Here is a 20,659-nt window from a genome sequence, read left to right on the forward strand (position 1 = left end):
GAACAGGACAGAATAAATCCCTTTGAAGCGCTCCTCCTGTGGGACCGGCTCCACGGCCCCGATGTCCCGGAGATGTTGGACCGCTCCCAGAAGCTGCCGCCGGCGGTCCTTGCTCCTGGGTATCGGAGATGGCTTGAATGCCGGTGAGCTCTATCTTGTAGCCCTGGGTCACGATGTTCAGCACCCACCGGTCCGTGGTGGTCTGGCTCCAGGCCCGAGAGAACGCTTGGAGCCGGCCCCCTATCTTGGTGTCATGCAGCTTGCTGCTTTGAGGTGCCAGACTTATCTGTTCTGTAGCCGGTCGTGGGTCTGGCGTTCGACTTGGGTCCGAATCGATACGACCTGAAGGGCCTGCGATCTCGGCTATCGCGGCCCCTACCTCTGCTGCCCTGCCCCCGAAAGGACTGGAACGCTCTGCCCCTTGTCTCGCGATCTCGTCGGTAGCTCGTCGACGGCATTGCCTTCTTTTTCTCTTTAGTCTCCACCAGAACCTTATCCAGATTCGATTCTCCGAACAGCAGGCGGCCAGAATATGGGTCGGTCGCCAAGACGCCCTTAGATATGGTGTCTACCTTCCAATGCTTAAGCCAGATGTTTCGTCGAACGAGGATGTTCGCCGCCTGTGCCCGCGCACTAAACTGGATGCTGTCTTGTGAGGCGTCCGCCGTAAATTCCGCCGCGCGCTTCATCTTTAGTAGGGTCCTTTTCAGTTCCAGTGGAGTCACATCCGGGTTCTGTATCAAATTGTCCGCCCAGATGGCCGTGGCTCTCGCGAAATTAGATAGCGTGGCCGCTGAACGAATTGCTAGGGAGGTGGCCTCATGGGCCTTCCGCAGGGCAGCCTCGTTCTTCTTGTCCATGGCGTCCTTCAGGACGTTCTCTCCGTCCTTGGTAAGCATCGTCCCCGAGTGCATAGCCACTACTGGGGCGTCCACCAGGGGCACCTTCAAATCGTCCATCGTCTCCTCTGGAAGCATGTAGAGACGTTTTGCGATAGAGTGGAGGGCGGAACCTCCCCCGGGGTTGGCCCACTCCTCCCTGATCACGTCGTCAAAATAATCAGGGAATGGCGAGAAGGTCTGCACCCTAACTGGTTTCTTGAAACCTCGCGCATCCAGGTTGGCGCATGTAGAGGACCGAGGCTTCTCCGTCACCTCGACCTGGTAGTTGAGCGTGGCTATGACTTTGGTCAGAAGCCTCTGGAAATGTTCAGTCTGGAATAGACGAGACGAGGTGGGTTTAACCTCCGTCTCGTCCCCAGACCACTCCCCCTCCTCCTTCTCCTTGCCCTCCGTGTCCGGATGGGACAGAGAGGCTGCGCATGAGGCATTTTCCATCCGCTCCATGCTATTGTCACGGGAGTGGTCGTCCCGCCTGTCCGGTCCCGCACGTTCCATGCTGCTCTATCTCAACCCCCTGGTCCTGTCCATATAGAAAACTCAAAGCCCTGTGCACGTCCAGATGATGCCAGACCGTCACCATCTCATGGCCAGGGTTTGAAGAAAAGGAGGGAAGTACCATATCTTCCTATATATGGAACCAGGAGTTAACTTTTGGGGATGAACACTGGGGCTGGTCTGAGGACGACCCTGTCATCGTAGAAGGTACATAAATCTGTGTGTACCGACAAAGCTCTCAGCCCCAAAAACCTACGCGCTGAACTGATCCCCACTAAGAAATTGTTTTCAGAGTAATATCTTTCATGGGACATGATGCCATTGGTTCAAACAGCTCCTTGCATAGTGCTCACAGCACTGCATTTAAATTCCATGCGGAGAACCTGTGTACCGGTGGTGAATTGAGGAGGAAGGCCCCCCTCAAAAACCGCCATATGTGTGGGTGATGGGGAAAAACCTACCTTCCCTAGCCCCTCCAATCGTGGAAAGGGCCATTACCTGTCGCCTTAAGAGAACTAGTACTCAACCCTTTACTTGGACCCTGTTGGAGAAAAGCCATGCCCATCTGCGCCCGCATTGGGTCCACCCCTGCTCTCCACACCAGTTAGAAGATGTTTGTCAGGATCTGTCATATATTTTGGTCATAGAAAATTTTCTGGATGCCAAGAGTGTGGAAACCATCTCTGTCTCACATCCTAGAGCTGCTAACTGTCTCCTCTCAACCTCCACGCTGTGAGTTGTAGCATGTTCAGTTGCAGATGAACGGTCATCTCCTGAGATAGAAGGTCCCGTCTGAGAGGCAGCCACCATAGATCCTGTCTGGATAGGCTCATGAGGTCCTGGAACCCCGCCCTCCGTGGACAAAAGGGTGCCATCAGAATCACATCTGCTCTTTAATCTATTGCCTGCTGTACCACTCTGGGAATTAGAGTCAGGAACGACAAGGCATAGAGTAGAGCTCTCGGCCATGCTAGGAACAGGGCGTCCATTCCTAGTGCCCCTTTCATGTGAGTTTTGGACGTAAACCTTTTTTTTTTTTAAACTTGATGGTCTGTCTCTTCGTGAAAGGATCAACCTCTGCCTTCCAAATCTTTCGCTATTCTGTTGGAAGGCGTCCCTCTGTTAACATGTTTCTCTTCCTGCCATATGTGTGGCCTTTAAGGACAGCACATGCTACTCTGCCCATTGCATCACTTGCATTGCTTCCCGGTGTAGCCGTTGGGATTGCATGTCTCCCTATCTGTTAATATAGACTTTCGTCATCATGTTATCCATTTGAATCAGAACATGACTGCCTACCAGTTGCGTCTGCAGGCAAGCCAGGGTCAACTTTATGGTCCCAAATTCCAGGGTGTTTCCGGCTTCGACCAGGTGTCTTGACCATGTGTCCCATGGGGTTCACTTAGAAGTATCCCTTCTGTGAACAGAGTTGGAACTAGCCACTACTGTAACTCTGTCCACACAGACTGTGGTAACTCTACCTTCTTGACTATCTTGTAGTCTATTTCCTTCTGGTAGTGAATAAAGAATAAAGGAATAAAGAAATACATATGAACTGTATGCCACGGTAGTAGATCTTGGCACGACACCATCATGCCCAGGAGACATACTAAAGTCATCACCTCGTGTCTAAATGTTCAGGACCTGATGAAAGATAAGTGAGAAATTTTACTAACCGCTCCTGGAGCAGAAGAACCCTGTCCTGTCTTGTGTCTATCCACACTCCCAAATGTGTAAATGCTTGAGTTGGCTCCAGGGTCCTCTTCTCCCTGTTAATAGCACAACCATGTCCCTGTAGTAAGGTAAAGGTAAAGGTTCCCTTGCTCAAAAGCCAGCCAAACCGACTCTAGGGTTGCGGTGCTCATCTCAGTTTCAAAGCCGAAGAGCCAGCGCTGTCCGAAGACATTTCCATGGTCATGTGGCCAGCATGACTAAACACTAAATACTTGGATTATAAAGTCCAAGTGTAGGCTCACCTGGTGACTGGACTCTGCCTGGATCAAAACGTCTTCCAAGTAAGGAAAACAGGACCACTCCTCTCAGACTTAGGAAGGCCACTAGTGTCCCCAGGACCTTGGAGAATATCTGAGGCGAGGACTTGAGTCCAGAGGGCGAGGCTCAATATTGGAAATGTTTGCTGTGATATGTGAACCTTAGAAATTTCCTGTGATTATCCCTTGTCAGGATGTGCGGATAGGCTTCCGCCAGGTCTATGGAGACCATGAAGTCCCCTGCATGTATGGAGGGAAAAAATAAATAAATGGACCTCAACATTTCCATCTTGAACTTTTGTGATTGCACATGTTTGTTGAGCCACTTCAAGTCCGAGATGCCCCTAGTGTTCCCATTCTTCTTGGTGATCGTAAAGGGATGGACTAAATTCCTAGCGAACTCTCTGTCTCGGCACCATCTCTATCACTCCAGTGTCCAACAGATGTTAGATTGCCTGTAACATCATCTTGTGTTTTTCCTGGTGATCTTTCCCATGAGATATCCAAGAAACGTTGCTTGGAACTCTTTTGAACTCTAGTGCGTAGCCATGAGCCAGCGTCTCCAGGAACCACTTGTCCGACACAGCCTGGTGCCACTGCCCAGAGAAAGCTATCCTCTTGCATCTATATCTTCCATTTGTTGTTTATCATCACGACTGAGGTCTCAAAAGGACTGTGGTCTCCTTCTAGAATTCATATCCTTCTTCTTTGATGGTAGCACCCATGACTTGCCTTTGTCTTTCACCAAGTGACGTTCCAGGCCTGCTCTGAAAAGGTTAACTCCCTTGAGATATCACTGCCACCTTGGTCTTTGTTGCTGGATCTGCATTCCAGTGCCCCAGCCACGTATTTCTCCTGGCCATTGCACAACATGCCATAGCCCTCGCTGTGAGTTGTATGGCATCTAAAAGAGGCTTCTGCCGCACATGCTGTGGCTAGAGCTATCTGTTTTAGCTCATCCTTAAGGCTCTTTGGTATTTCACTGTCTACAAAAGTTAGCTCTGAGGGCCACAGGTAGGCCACTTGAGCAAACAGGAATCCCATAGCTGATACTCTAAGGGAGATGGCAGGCGCCTCAAAAAAACTCTACGCAGTGCCTTTGCAACTCCCTTGTCTTTTTTGGGAGTCCATCAGCGTCCACAGGAAATAGAGAAGTAGACGCTGATAAGTTAATTGAATCATCCACCATAGGAAGTTTGAACTTCTTTGTGGCTCCTGGAATAAGAGAGCAGAGTTTATTAAACACTGGGTTTCCCAGACTTTGGGTTGGCTGGGTGTTCCCATTCTGCCATAATGATATTATATAATGCCACAGGAAGCGGCACACTTGGGAATGGCTTTGTCAGAGCCTACAGAAAAGAACCCAGGATCCTCCTTGTCTTCCTGTATCTTTGGAGTGTATGTAAGCTCTAGTGTCCTCATGACCTTAGCCCATATTCTATTATAGAGATTAGAAGGAAGAGTCTAGATTGAATGATAGGCACCCTTTTCTTTCTCCTGCTCTAATAGTTCACCTGACACTATGCTTGGGAGGCCTGTATTTCTAGGAGAAGGGCTGCCCTCTGTACTGAGACTCCTGTCTCTTTTAGCAGAGAGGACAGTAGCCTATGAAGAAGCTGCCTGTTGCCCTAGACCAGTGAATTCTTTCTCATTTCCTCTCTAAGCCAGGAGAGAAATTTGACTGGGCTTCCTCTCCTGAGGGCTCAGTATTTTGGGAGACTATATTGGTAGTCTGTGAAGGGTTAAGACTCTCTGTGCCTTGGGAGCTAGATGTTCCTGCCTTCTCAGCCATCACTCTCCTAACAGAGCCCCAAAATGGAGCCCTACCCCACCCACATCAGCTGAATCCGGTGGGGAAGAAGTAGGCTGTCTATTGTTGCTCCCTTTCCCGAAGGCCCAGAAATAAGGACTGTAAAATGTCCCTGCTAGAGACCTGACCCATGGACCAGAAGCAATTCGTCCTTTTAAAGAACCTCCCATCCAGATCCAGAGGAAAGGAGTAAAGGGCAGGGAAAAGAAAACTGGAGGAGGGGGGTAGTCCTCTTTCTCTCCCCCCTCCACACCTTGCCAGTTCTCAATGGATACAGTCCTACCGTGGTTCAGCCGACCGGGTAGACTGCGCAGGAGACACGTCCCTCCTCGCCATGATCTGGAACAAGGAGGGGGCTCCATTCCAATGCCGAAAGGGACGGCAACAGAGATTCCGCACCACCCTCGGTGGAAGGGAGAGGTGCTTTCCCAGGAGTAAGGAGTCAAGGACTGCCCCACTCCTGGACCACCAGAGAATCCCCATTTCAGTATAAACACACACTGTTTTATAAGTCTTTGATAGAATCATAAAATATGCTCAAGTACTTTAAGAGGCAACCAATAACCATGATTCATCATACTGTCACCTCATGTATGTATCCTAAGTTTTAGTCTCCAACACAACCATCTGTTTCAGAGCTTCATTTGACCTAACCCTCCAAGACTGCAGCTACTTTCACTAAGCATGTGGAGCTTGAAGCATGTGAGGTAAGCAAACAAATGCAAAGGACAATACTGAGTAAATTAAACTCCTGTTGGCTCCTACTGAGGTTGGGGGTGAATTCCCCTTCAAAAAGTGGTGAATTATCAAAAAGGCTTGCACTTGAACATTTGAGTACTCATTTTAGGAATCAAGGACACTATTATACTTTAATATCAAGCTGGCTTGACCCTATTGCTGCTCTCTCTAACATATACACGCATTCTTTACAGAAACCTTTGCTATTAAATTGCCAGATGGATAATTCCTTTGTCCATTTACTTCTGATAGGAATGAGTGACCCATAATACAGAAAAGCTTATTTCAGGCCATATGATTTGCAGCTTGTGAAATCTAGATAACACTTTTTCCCTTCAAGCAGTATGTCGGTCATGGCACAGTGACAGTTTATGCAATTGTAAATCCCTTGAACAAACACAGTCTGCCTCCTCATACAGCCTCACAACTCTGTCAGTGGAAAATAAGCAGTCACTTTTCCCCAATAAAAAGGCAGAGGAAAAATATTTGCATGCTAACCAGCATCATTTTATAAAAACGCTGACATTTTACAAGCCTCTGAGAGATTAAAGTGGAAAAGCCAAAACAAGGGAATTATCTTACCAGTCAACATACATAACCACCAGATCTTCCTGATCTGCATAAGTCTCCATTACAGATCTTAGCAGTCGGACTTTCTGACCTCCTCCAATAGAGTTGAGAGCATCACCTCCTTTCCACTCTTCACCTTTCCCAAGGATCTTAGAAGAGAAAGAAACGAATTCCTCTTGTAGTGATCAGGAGTGTTATCAAATAACAGGTATTGTTACATTTAAAGGGTAGGTAAGCATCTTAAGAGGCTTTTTGGAATGGCAGCATCTAGCCCATACTGCACCATACTTCAGATCCTCTTGCCACTAGACACAACAGTCCATTCTTCCACTTTCTATATTCCTAAATCATCTAAAAGAGTTCAGCCAAAATGAATGAGGTGCACAGATTATTCCAATCTTTGCAAAAGGAACTTAAATCTGTGTGGAATAAATGTGGTGGTTCAGTACTCAAAAAAAGAACTCACGAGTGACAGAAATGCACTTCCAAACAATATTTGCAAGTTGCAACTATATCCTATGCCCAACAACAGTGAAGGAAATGTTGCAAGACACACATACTAGTGATACCCTCCCCTTCAGCTAGTATTTAACATGGTTTCTATGCCCAAACTAAAACAAAACTACAACCTGGCCACAATTTTTAAGGAGTGCATTTGACCACAAAGAAAATATTAGACTGAGATATTTAGAGGGACTTGCAGTGCAAATTTATGTAGAGCTACTCCAGTCTAAATCCACTGAAATAACTGAATGAGTAAACAAACACATTTTATTTGTGAGATTATGGTTCTAGCAGTGTAGCATATGCAAAACCACTCCAATCTAATCACATTCAAACCAGTGGGATTAGACTGTAGAATCTCTGCAAAGGATTGCCCTATTATTACCATAATCCCACAAATAATATTCATTTGTTTAATCATTCAGTCATTCCATTTTTTTCCAGACAAAGTGACTACCGAACCAGTTTACAATTAAAACTTATAGCATTTTTTAATTAAAGCTAGTTGCTAAGAGGCATTGTTTCTTTTTAATGTTTGCAATCTGCCCCATTGTCTCCCCGGGCAAAATCATTATATTAAATATCTGAATTTAATTCTTGTTGAGCTGAGCAGGATTTCTACTGCTGCAATAGATATAATTATGCTTAAAAGCAGTCTGTTTTAGAAGCATTCATTCATAACCCATCTCAGTTTTCACATTGCTTAAACAGTCTTGCTCAATACAACAGGGAACTTTAGATTCAGAACGCTGGTTTGTATTTGGCTAAGGAGCAAGTGTGAAGTTACCATGTGTAGGATTATGACGTCTCTGAATCAAAATCCCCACTAACATAATCTCCTGTAATCCTGTTTAGAGCAGCCAAAAGAAAACAAGAGTTTTCAGTTTATCCTTTCCACTCAGCCAAAGAACGAACAATCTTCTGTTCTGATATTTCAATTCTGTATACATTTTCTAGAAGATGGCTGCTATCTATGTAAACAAGTTTAGTACGTTGCCTTTCAATATTTTTTTAAACAGTCCACTGAGAACACACAAATGCACCCCTTCTAATATTATGAGCTCCAAAGTTAACACATATCCTGGTGTGTTAGAGCCCGTAACATTTTCCCATGTCCTAAGTAGCACTGAGCACAGTGACATCACTCCAGAAATATCAGCAAGACAATTCCTACCCAAATAGTAACCCAGCAATTACTTCCCACCAAATTACTCATGGCTCTCTCTTGCTGAGAAGAAGAAAATGGGTTAGAATTCTTAAATACTAATGATAAAGTTTAGATATGGTGTAGAAATATCACATCTCACCACTGTTATTTTATATAACTTTCTTGCTTGATTCTTGAAGTGACATCACATATTTGGAGACATGCTCTGTGCAGAAATGTTGGGAGGGGCCTCGATTAGTTTTACAGCCTCAACTGCTGATGAAAAATTCTCAGCAGACCCTCTGGTTTGGTCTGTTTCCCAGTTCAGTATTCCACAATCACTATGACGAAGCCCCGCCCCCTGCTTCTGGCCGCCCCGCTTCCAGCCCTCATTCAGCCAGGAGGAGGCAGGAGAAGAGGGAGGGTAAGTTGCTTCCTTCCTGCCTCTCCCCACCCCTGCCTGCCTGGGGCCAGGGAGGGCCTTCGCGGGGCTTCCCTGCACTCCCACCAGCCTTGCAGGTCCACCGCCGGGCCCCTCATGGGGCTCGGCAGTGGAGCTGTAAGGCCGGTGGTGGTGGCCGGGACCGTTGGGGGCGGGGTGTGTGGCCTTACGACAGATTTCCGGTGATGTCAGGGGGTGTGGCCTTATGACACACTTCCGGTGATGTCAGGGGGTGTGGCATATGCTAATGAGCTATGCTAATGAGATCCCCTAGCTCTTTTTCTACGAAATGACCCCTGACTATGATCATCCCTCAGATGATCAATATGCTTTACCCAAGTTGCTGTTTGGAAGAGATGGGTACTGCTTAATCAAAAAGCCTCTACATATTCTGAGAAGAGCTAGAAAAGAGGGAGTGGAGATGTTTCACCTACCACCTGCAGCCCTGACCTACAGACATTCAGTGAATATGTGCATACAGCTGCACATGCTGGCTCTCACTGAAATTAGGAACCCTGGAAAAACCAGGATCCCTACCAGACTAGCCAGAGCTTGTGTTGTCTGCACATAGAGCTCTAGGCTCTATCTGAATCTCTGAGGTACAACCTGCTGGCATGACTTTGCACCCCCCCCCCACACACACACATCAAGGTTAACTTCACAGATGGCTTTTCACATGCACAAGGACTACAGAAAACACAGAAAGTCTGAGTGCAGATATCCATCCACTTATGTGGAAATTAAGCGTTTTGCTGGGACTATGGTAACGACAAGGCAGGGAGCTTTTCTTGGCTTGTAAGGCAGAAAGAAATTCTGCAGTACTTGCATTCCATTGCTGACCACAACAAGAGGATTGGCATTTATGCTGCCTCAGCTAAAACAGTGAGACATGCCTTAAGAGCTTGTCAATTAAGCTGAATCTGTATTTGATTCTTCAATCGTTTAGTTGGAATTATTTTACTGAGGGGGGAAAATAAAGGCTTAGGCAAAGTTCCAAGTAGACCAAACAGAGATACACACCATTATTACCCCTTTGTGTTTCAGTCAGTCTCAAAGAAACATGGAAAGCCAAAAACTTTATTTTGTCTCCACTGCCATTGAATCTCTGTAAGAGGGAATTCCCTTTGAGGTTACACTGCTAAGTAGTGAAGATTCTAACTTAGTTACCAATGTTTACTTACAAAATCAAGTGAAGGGATCTACATTCCATGAGCAAGTAACTTTGTAAAGCAGAAGCTGGGGCACGACCAAAAAAAGCTAAAGTTAGGCAGTGGTCCCATTAAAACTAAACTTGCAGTAGAAAAGGGAATCATTTTGAAATGACTGTAAATGTTCGACAGCCACTGGAAAAGTGGAATGGAAAGAGAGATAATATTTACCCATACTGAGAACTGAACCTTTTCAGCAGCTGAATCTGTAAACCTGTGGAATAATCTCTAGAGGTAAAATGGAAAACTCCACCATCTGGAATAAGAGCTAGACTAGGCAAAACACTAGCAAGCCCACAGTGGGGAATAATTTTGATCTGGCAGAGATGTGCAGTAAGTAGCACTGAAGGTATTTTCCATGACCTCATTCTATTACAGCTTTAGTATAGTGCAGTCTAAATGCAATCTCTCTCTCTCTCTTTCACACACACACACACACACGCAGAGGTGACTTTCTTTCCAATAGTGGAAAAGAGCAAGAGAGTATACAGTACCTTTACTGTGTAGTTGAAGTGCTTTGCAGACTGCACGAATCGGTGAAAGCCATCTGTTTCCTTGGTTGCAACAGTTAGAATTAATAACTTATCTGGTAAAGGGGGGAGAAAAAAATGAAAAAGGTGGAATTTCATCACTGAAATAAGCATTTTAAAGGACACAGCATGTGAGAAAAGGCTTACTCACAGTGTATACTGTGAAACCCTCACAATGTATACTGTATAATATTTTGGAAGGCCACCCGCCAGGTGAGAGCTCCTGGAATTATAACTCATTTCCAGAGATCAGATCTCCTGGAGAAAACGGCTTCTTTGGAGGGTGAACTCTATGGTGTGATAGCCTACTGATGTCCTTGCTATCCCCAAACCCTGCCCTCCCCAGGCTCCACCCCCAAATCTGCAGGAATTTCCCAACCCAGAGATGGCAACCCTAAGATACTGGTGAATAACTAGGCCCTTATCTGGATCTGTTATGGATGAGAAGCTGTTTACTTTAAGAAAATACGGACACCTGTGCAAAATCCACCATAAACACCCAAAGTTGTCAGGTACATGGAGCTTGATGCGTGAGAATCAGACATAGCTTGTACCATATGGCTAGTTTTTTGGGGGGAGACAAGTCTGAATATCCCTGGCTTTTTGTCCTAAAAACCAGTGCTTGAAAACACTGTGGGACAGCACACTGCAGGTTTGGTGGGAAAGGGAGAGCAAGCCTCACAAAATAAGGGATTGGTCCCACAGAGCCCCTCCCAGCTGGGAGGCAGAGATTTAAAGCAATCTAATTCTTCGAGAAAAGAATGCAGGAACAGAGAGGGAGGGACAGAGGAGAGAAAGGCTTATGCTTTCCCAAGACTTGTTATGTTTCTTGTTGCTTCATGCCTGTTCCTCAGAGCGGGGGAAGAATCCCAAGGTAACGTCACGCTCAGTATAGTAAACTATTTTCATTTGGGTTTATTTACACATTCTGCAGTAATTCTCATTGTATGCTGATGCATTCCCATTTCATCTGTGTTGGTCTTTTCTGTGGGGTGTCTGCTGTTTAATAAAAAACCTTTTCTTATATGGTGGTTTGACTTCACTGAACCATTTATCCACTCCCTCGGACATGCTTACATGCCTGCGTACACGTACATCCCACCTTCTTGTGATTCAAAGCACTGGGAGGATATTGGGGCTCAGGGAATTAGCAATGGCAGTTTCTACCAGGTACCCTAAATACCAAGGAGGGAATTGGGGGAGAAAGAGATTTTCCAAAAGGGTTTTTGATTCCTCACAAGTATGAACCTTGGGCGACGGAGCTCTCCTAGCCACTCACTGTCTAGGAGCAAATGCTGGGGGGAGGGGAGTGAGGGACTCCAAAGGAGAAGGCTAAGATCCACACTAAATTTTCCACTAACAGAAAGGGATGCAATGTTCCCTGTAAGCTGAGTTAGTGTGAGCTAGCTCTAGCCACTGGCTCACACATTTTTCTTTTAGCTCAGAGCAAACTAATTTATGTAGTCAAATCATCTGCTCACAACTTTAATGCCAGTAGCTCACAAAGTAGAATTTTTGCTCACAGGACTCCATAGCTTAGAGGGAGCACTGAAAGAGAGGTGTCATTTCTGCCCATATCCTGTTCATGCTGCAGACCCCTAATTTGCCCCTCGTGCCATTATTGTCCCCCAGAAGTAGCATTTATGGTTAGGGTTGCCAGGTCTCCTCCTGCCAATCCAGTTCTTTGCCTGCTGGTGTCTGAAATGCTGGCAGGGGGAAATGGGGGGGTTAAATGGGAGTGGGGGATGAGGGCGTGCATACCAACATTGCACTGGCACACTGATGTCACTTCTGGTGAAAACCAGAAGTAACATCATGGAGCACTCTAGGATCTGCAATAACTCTATGGTTTTACCAGAGTTTTTGCAAAATCCTAGTGCATCCCATTACAGCACTTCCAGTTTTCACCATGAGTGATGTCAGTGTGGCAGCATGATATCAGTGTGCCAGTCTCTGCCCCCTCCATATACACATACCAGAATGTAAATTCTTGCAGATGTTATGTTTTATGTACATAGGGAGACAGCAGAGCAAGTACGTGTAGTTCCACCCTCCCATGAACCTCTATACACAGCGACAGAACACATTTGTAATATGTTTGCAGTTCTATTCTTGCCCACCTAGTGGTGGCAATTCTTGCTGCAGACATCCAAGCAATCGGCTAATTTAGTACTACACCTGATCTTAGCCATAAGGCCGAGAAGCAATCGGCTAATTTAGTCAGGGTCCATTCCTCCCCCCCCATAGCATACCCCAAAGAGTGTGCATCAGACTTACACCCTTCTCTCTTCCCCCCCCCAAAGCCAAAGCAGCATTTAAGCTTACGATCAACACACAGTTGTTAATCTCAACAGAGTTGTTAACCTTTAGGTGCGGTTTGAAGGTCACCTGGAATTACAACTGATCTCCATGAAGAGATCAGTTCCTCTGGAGAAAACAGTTGCTTTGGAGGGTGGACTCTATATCATTATGCTGAGGTCCCTCCCCTCCCCTCCCCAAATCTTGCCATCTCCAAGCTCCACCCCCAAATCTCCAGAAATTTCCAAACCTGTAGTTGGCAAACCTAAGTAATCATCATCCTGTGAGGTAGGGTACACTAAGACACAGTAGGAAAGAAGAATTCAATAGACATAGGGAATGGAAAGCTGGATTGCACACAAATTGACCAGGCTCTGTTCCTGACCTCAAAACACTCATTTGATATTGATACATGTACAACTGTTGAATGAACGTAGGGACATCTGCAAAATGAGGATTCTTGATCATCTGCAGACTTCTTAGTCATGTGGAGAACCAACCCTACGCATACAGGCACACAGAAACTTGCATACAGTTGTACATACATAAATGCTGCTCAAATACTCAAGTCAGTGAAGAGATACGGAAGAAGGATCTCATTCATCCTCCTGCTTCCTCTGCACTGACTCTTACTGAAAAGAGCCCAAGACTTTCCTGGGAAATTCTTATCTGAATGGGAATTTAAATCTCCAAGACCAGGAATGTAGCCATTATGCCACACTGGCTACATATTGCTCAAGTATGTATTCAAGAAGAAAATGCTTTAATCAAAGAGAATGAGACAGAGTGTTTCAATATTTCACATTTGATTCTTTAAAAAGCATGCATGAAGAGATACTAAAATCTGAACTACAAAATAAATTTGTCTAAACGAATCCATGTGTCCTATTGCTCAAGATGCAAGACATTAAAAGTTCAGTCCAAATGTAACTTGGCATTTTCAGCATGCAACTGCTGACACAAAAGCCTGGAAATGTTCAACTCCACAATAATAGCCTTACAAGTCTTTGAGTATCAGTGAAAGTGGGAATTACGCCATTCCAAAGCACTTTCCAAATGATGAATTCTGCATTTTCAATAGGCTTGTTTTCAGTGCATAAAAAGGGAATATACATACTCATGCATTAGAAACTTTTTTGAGTTTCTAGCTTGGTTCCAACAGAGCATTTCTGGTGACAAAAGGATTTCTGCCTGTGGAATGTAATTTTCTCTCACATACCTTCCTGCTGCAGCCCCAAATGTCTTCCATAACACTATTCTTAGGAGACGGGGGTCACCCAAGAATAACATTTCAGGCTGTGCTGAGAGGAGGGAGGCAAGAAAATCATGTTCTGTTGGATCCAACCCATTATGTTGTCCACATGAACACCCATTCTGCAGCCATTCCATTGTCTGCCCATCAGCTACGCAGTTCAATTCAAGATCCTACCTCATAATATAGTAGGGCTGTATTATAACATATTGGCTCAGGAAGATGCCTTAATAAAGGGAATGGGACTGTGGATTACACCACTATGTACAGTATCTGTTGCTGTATGTATTACTGTACAATTGGAACGTCATTACAATGGGATTCCTAGTAACAGAAGAACTAGATCTTGTCATCAAAGGCATATTGAGGATCTGGTTCATGTGATACTCTGGCACCCTAAATATGTGCCAGAAAATGAAAAACATTGGGTTTATCTTACCATGGTTTTAATGAAAGACCGTATCAGGTTATATTAATATTATTGTTCACAGAAAAAGACAATTTGTTACTTTTAGAATGGCACAGTTTATTGCCTTTGTTATGAAGACAAAGGAAAAACAATGAGACATAAATACAGTTGAACATTAGATAAATGGTATTATCTTGCTCCTATTTTCGAAACGGGTTGCTCCTAGAAATGGGAACATTTTGAACTCCCCCCCCATATAGGTTAGTAAATCAATACCAACCAATCTTTCTGTCTTTCCAGTCAACATCTCCTCCATCTTGTCTGGATTAAGTTTCAGTTTGGTTACCTTCAGCCACTTGATCACAGCCTCAAGAGATTAGCAGCTGCCTCCAAAGGTTTAGATAATGGCCCCTTTCACATCACCATTCTAAACCAGATGTTATCCACTGTTAACCTGATTCCAGGTAAAGCAATACAGGGATGGAGGTTCCATACAGTGAATTTCCTTCCGTTAATGAGCCATCTTTGATGCAATTTGCCCATTTCATGCAGTGTCGGGCTTTTTCCCCTGCCATTTTCCACCATGTGATCTTCCTCGAACTTTAAAAAAAAGTTCTGAGTGCTACAGCGCTAGACAAATATAACACTTCTCAATGTATCTCAATAGGGCCAAGGCATCTCAAAGGTGTCACTGTAGACACTAAGTGGCATTGTAGGAAGCTCTACAGACATTTTAAACAGCACACCACAGTGATTCAGAAGTGCAAAGAAGAGGTGGAAGGAAGCAGTTTGCCTTAAGAATAATTCAACCACACTTTGCTAACCAGGCGTAAGCAGCTTTGTATGAAAAGGTAAATAAAACTCATTATCAGCCAATTGCTAAAACAGGTGTGTCTGAAATGACACAAAAAATCCATCAGCAACCGGCTACCAAAACAGATTACAAAGCCTGGCTGAAAGGGGCCAATGAGATGCAAAGATGTGTGTCTCAGCATATTGGTGACAATCCATTCCAAAATCCCTGATGAAATCAGCCAAAGTTCTAACATAAAGGTTAGAAAGAATTGGGGCATTCCACATATTAGCCCCAGACTCCCAACTAGTCAGATGTTCCTCTGCTATGGACATTCTTGGCTTCCAGCCAGTAAGGAACAAAACCAGTGGAGTTTAGTTGCTATTACTACAAACTTTGTTTCCAGCTGGTCATCACAAAATCATTGTTAACTTTATTAAATGCTGCTGATAACCACAATATCAGCAGTGACAGATTGTCCTTATCAAACTGATAAATTACCAGGCCCGGATGGCATACATCCAAGAGTTCTGAAAGGTAGCTAATGTCACTCCCATCTTTAAAAAAGGATCCAGAGGAGATCCGGGGAAAAACAGGCCAGTCAATCTGACATCAATACTGGGAAAAGTTGGTGGAAACTATGTTGTGGAAACTGTTATTAAGGAAAGAATTAGTAGGCACATTGATGAACAAAAACTATTGAGGCAGACTCAGCATGGGTTTTGTAAGGAAAGATCTTGTCTCACTAACCTGTTAGTTTTTTTTGAGGGGGTGAACAAACATGTGGACAAGGGGGACCCAATAGATGTTGATTTGGAGTTGGGAGTAAGCAGTGAAGTGGCTAAATTTGTTGATGACACAAAATTGTTCAGGGTGGTGAAAACCAGGGATGATTGTGAGGCATCTAAAGGGATCTGTCGAGGATGGCGAGTGGGTATCAACATGGCAAATGGGGTTCAATATGGCCAAGTGCAAAGTGATGAACATTGGGGCCGAAAATCCTAACTATAAATACTGTCGTGATTCACTCATTATGGTAAGGCTGGCCTAGATGAGTTTGATCTAGAGTGTCAGTGAAGTGACAGCTAGTAACAGCATGTGACTGCTAGGAGGCTGGCCAGAACTGGTTTGAGGCAGTGCTGCCTTGCACTAAGTGTATTGCAGGAGGTTGCATCAGCTATGTGCTGATTGGCCAGCAGTTGTATATATGTACAGAGTGTACAGAGATCTTTTTCCTTCTCATGTATCATCGGCTGTGGAACACTTTGACACTCAGAACTGTAAATAGGTGGTGGCTTGGTGTGAATAAACTCACTGTGGTTGCACCTAAGTTCCTGACTCCAGTATTGAGTGGGTACTCTATCTCCCTTAGGCACTAACGTGCCAGCCAGCATTCCGTGCGGACCGCGACAAATACATGTTGATGGGGTCCGAATTGGCAGAGACTGACCAAGAGAGAGATCTTGGAGTCATAGTAGATAACTCACTGAAAATGTCGAGACAGTGTGCGACTGCAATAAAAAAGGTCAACGCGATGTTCAGGATTACTAGGAAGGGGATTGAAAACAAGCCAGTATCATAATGCCCCTGCAGCTTCACTTGGGATTCTGGTCACCACACCTCAGAAAGGATATTGTAGCATTGGAAAAAGTGCAGAAAAGAGCAACTAGAATGATAAAAGGGTTGGGACACTTTCCCTATGAAGAAAGGTTAAAGCACTTGGGGCTCTTTAGCTTGGAGAAACAACGACTGAGGGGTGACATGACAGAGGTTTACAAGATTATGCATGGGATAGAGCAGATAAAGAAAGAAGTACTTTTCTCCCTTTCTCACAATACAAGAACTTGTGGGCATTCAATGAAATTGCTGAGCACTGGGATTAGAATGGATAAAAGGAAGTACTTCTTCACCCAAAGAGTGATTAACACATGGAATTCACTGCCACAGGAGGTGGTGGCAGCTACAGGCATGGACAGCTTCATGAGGGAACTGGATAAATATATGGAACAGAGGTCTGTGGCTATTAGCCACAAGGTATAGACATGAATTCTCGGTCTGGGGCAAGTGATGCTCTATATTCTTGGTGCTTTGGGGGGGCAACTGTGGGAGGGCTTCTAGTGTCCTGGCCCCACTAGTGGGCCTCCTGACGGCACCTGGTATTTTTGGCCACTGTGTGACAAAGTGTTGGACTGGATGGGCCATTGGCCTGATCCAGCATTGGCTTCTCTTATGTTCTTATGACTGTTGCCAATAATACTGTTTCAGTCCCAAATCCTAACCTGAAACCAGAAAACCAGTACTCAGTTCATTAAATATCTATACTTTTGATAAATAAATAAAGTTTAAGGTTGTAATCTCTTTCCTCTTTTACCTTGCAGTGTTTGAAAGCAAAGGAAAGAAAAAAGCAGCCATGACAGAAGAGAAGCAAATCGCTTTTTCCTATCCCTCTGAAAAAGATCAGAGGAAATACAGTGCAGTGGAAAATGTGATCATATCAGGCTGACCCAGCCAGAACTACTGATTTTTTTTTTTACACAAAGTATTCACATTTGGCAGCAATTGCAGAATCTGGTTTGGAAAAAAAACACAATATTCTATACCTACTGCTTCATGTGGGGGTGATAATATTAAGGGCTGAATGACAGTATGAGACAAAATGCTGCAGATTCAGGATAGGATCAGAACAAATTCTTTGACTGAATAACCCAAGAAGAAATGAGCAGGGAAATCTTTGAATAAGAAAACTTTAGTATATTGGGTTAGCTTGCTATTCATGAAGAACACACACACACACAATAATCTCAGTGCATGGTACACACAGGATTTTATATGGTAAACGTGAATTTAAAGAACTTTTATAACTCCCTTCAGGGAGTTCAAAGCACTGTAAATGAGGCCAAGTTTATCTTTATACAATTTTGTGACGCAGGACTAACTGAGAGTTAGTGATCTGGCCATGGTTATCTACCAAAATTCCTTGCTAAGTGGGGATCTGAACCCACTAGCTGCATACTATAGTGACTCCAGTCCAGTTCTTACCACATTGCAGCAACTAAAATTTTGACCTTATGCAGCATTTCTTTAAAACCTCTAGTTGCCATCCAACCACAACGAGATGGAACCCAAAGAAGAATGACCTTAGGCTGAGGTGATTGTGATTTCACCGTGTACCTGCTGGAGAGGTGACAGCCTGCTCAAGGTCTGGTTGCTGTAAATACGGCTGAAAGAGTAGTTTAGTCCACTTGTACCCTAGGGGAAGCTGTGGGTCATTCTCTAGTGTTTAGGGTTTATTAAATGTTTTTCTCTTGTAGTTCAGCCTACCCCTTCTTGTTTCTCTCTCTGCTGTGTGTTAGTAAGTGCTTGTGCTCTGAAGGCCTGTATTAGAGGCCTGTAGTCAGTTATTGTCTTCTTTGCAAAAATCCTGTTGTGGTAATTTCATTGAAAGCAAATCCCAAAGTGTGGCTGCGGTCACACGGAGCATTAGCTACGCTACTGAGATGGATGATAGGTGGATTTTCTGGGCACAATCACACCGCAACACCTGGGAAGCGTAGAGCTCCCATGGCAAACCCAAGGCTTCCCGCCAAAGATGCGGAGTTAAAAACTAGTACTTTTGAGGTACTAGTTTCTGGAAACCGCAGGGCAAGGGCTGGCGTCTGATCACATTTCTGGTGGTAGTCCGTGGCATCCGGCACCCGCCCATGTCCCATCGCAAACAGAGTTTTCCCCCATGTCCCATCGCAAACAGGGTTTTCCCTCCCAAGTTTCCACAGGATGTGCACAAGCACCCAACGGTGCATGCGCACGAAGAGGAAAGTGAAAGTTACTCCACAAAATCACACATGCCGTTGGTGAGATCACGCCACGCCGCTTCTTTGCCGCACTGCAGAATTGTCGTGTGATTGCCACCTCCCCCCGAACCACGGGACGTTGGCGGGATGTGGGATCTGGCGGCCACGCGTTAGTTTGCTCCAGGACAAACAGCCATGCTCCCCCCCCCCCGCATTTTCTGGCCCATGTGACCGGGGCCTGTGAATTGGATTATTCCTGAACTCTGCCAACAGTACCTCTTTCCCCAACCTTCAGCTGTTCAACAAAGCATACAGGAGTTCAACTTGCATTCATCACAACTTCATTTTGTGTCCCTTCCATGAAGATTAGGGTTGCCAGTCCACCCAGTCCAGGCTGGGTCCCCCCACCTTTGGCGGCCTCCCCCCCCCCCACAAGTGCCCAAAACATGACGTGTTTACTCTTTGGTATGATCAGGCTCAAACTATAGTTTTGCCCAAAGACTAGAGTGTCACCACACAATGACATCACTTCTGTGTGACATCATCATGCCATGCGCGCAAAGCACATGTGGCAGAAGCTCCAGGGAAGGCTTGTCGATCCCCCATCAGCAGAGAAATAGGACCTGGGAATCCTAGTGAAGATAGTTTCAGAGGGTCACCATGTTGGTCTGCAGTAGAACAGCTAGATTTGAGTCTGGTAGCAACTTAGAGACCAACAAGATTTGGGGGGTATGAGCTCCTGAGAGTTGAAGCTCTTACAAGTGGGAGCTTTTACTCTTCAGAGATCATATCCTCCCCCCCCCAATCTTGTTGGTCTTTAAAGTGCTACTAGACACAAATCTAGCTGCACATTTTGGTGTAGTGGTTAAGTGTGTGGACTCTAATCTGGGAGAACCGGGTTTGATTCCCCACTCCTCCACTTGCACCTGCTGATGTGACCTTGGGTCAGTCACGAGCTCTGGCACAGCTGTCCTTGAAAAAGAGCAGTTTGTGTCAGAGTTCTCTCAGCCCCACCCACCTCACAGGGTGTCTGTTGTGGGGAGGGGAAGGGAAAGGAGTTTGTAAGCCGCTCTGAGACTCCCAAGTGAAGGGCGGGGTATAAATCCAATCTCCTCCTCCTCCTCCACATTTTGTGTCCTTTTTCTCAAAAACAAAAAAAAATGTAATTCTTTTGTTTTAAACAGTTTTATATATTTATCTGTCTTGGCTGCCAACATCAGAAGATTATAAAAATCGTAAAAATAGAGACTATGAAGTAAACTGTATGTACGTATGTACTCAATACACCCTTCATAAGATGCAACCATTCAGGGAGGCCACCTTAGGTAAACAGAATATACCATATTCACGAAACAAAAAAGAATAAGGCCCACCAGGGTCCTTCATGAGCCCTTTATTTTTTTAAAAAAATAGTCTGGAACTACTCTAGATTCTGGTTGTTGTTGTTGTTCAGTCGCACAGTCGAGTCTGACTCTTCGCGACCCCATGGACCAAGATTCTGTTGGAACAATAACAAAACATGGAGGGTGTATCTGAATGTTACAAGAGCCATCTACATTTTTATGGAGCAGAATCAGATGACTGAAGCTTTCTCATTTGGGTAGGCCCTATCCCAGTACACACAATCCTCTGTGCAGTGGAGGGATATACATTAGGCTCAGGATTCATTCCCACAGCATGTGATGATAGGTATAATGGCGAATAACGCATACCTATAACAAATATAATTTTCCCTGTCTTCCAGAAAAATCAGTAATGACTAGTGATATACAGAGTAAT

The 20,659-nt window shown here is 44.9% G+C and overlaps 1 protein-coding gene across 2 annotated transcripts in view; it reads right to left on the reverse strand.

The window, feature by feature from the left end:
• The window catches only part of PLOD2 (procollagen-lysine, 2-oxoglutarate 5-dioxygenase 2), a 116,020-nt gene that overhangs the window by 68,936 nt on the left and 26,425 nt on the right, over positions 1 to 20,659 (reverse strand). For both annotated transcript variants that reach the window (XM_015413584.1, XM_015413583.1), the window contains exons 2-3: positions 10,302 to 10,393; positions 6,519 to 6,655 (exon numbers count right to left, since the gene is read on the reverse strand). In XM_015413584.1, the coding sequence (XP_015269070.1) occupies positions 6,519 to 6,655; positions 10,302 to 10,393 (229 nt within the window). The remainder of the gene's footprint in view (positions 1 to 6,518; positions 6,656 to 10,301; positions 10,394 to 20,659) is intronic.

The sequence above is a fragment of the Gekko japonicus genome, unplaced genomic scaffold (assembly GCF_001447785.1).
Source record: "Gekko japonicus isolate JY-2015 unplaced genomic scaffold, Gekko_japonicus_V1.1 scaffold285, whole genome shotgun sequence".
Taxonomy (NCBI): Eukaryota; Metazoa; Chordata; class Lepidosauria; order Squamata; family Gekkonidae; genus Gekko; species Gekko japonicus.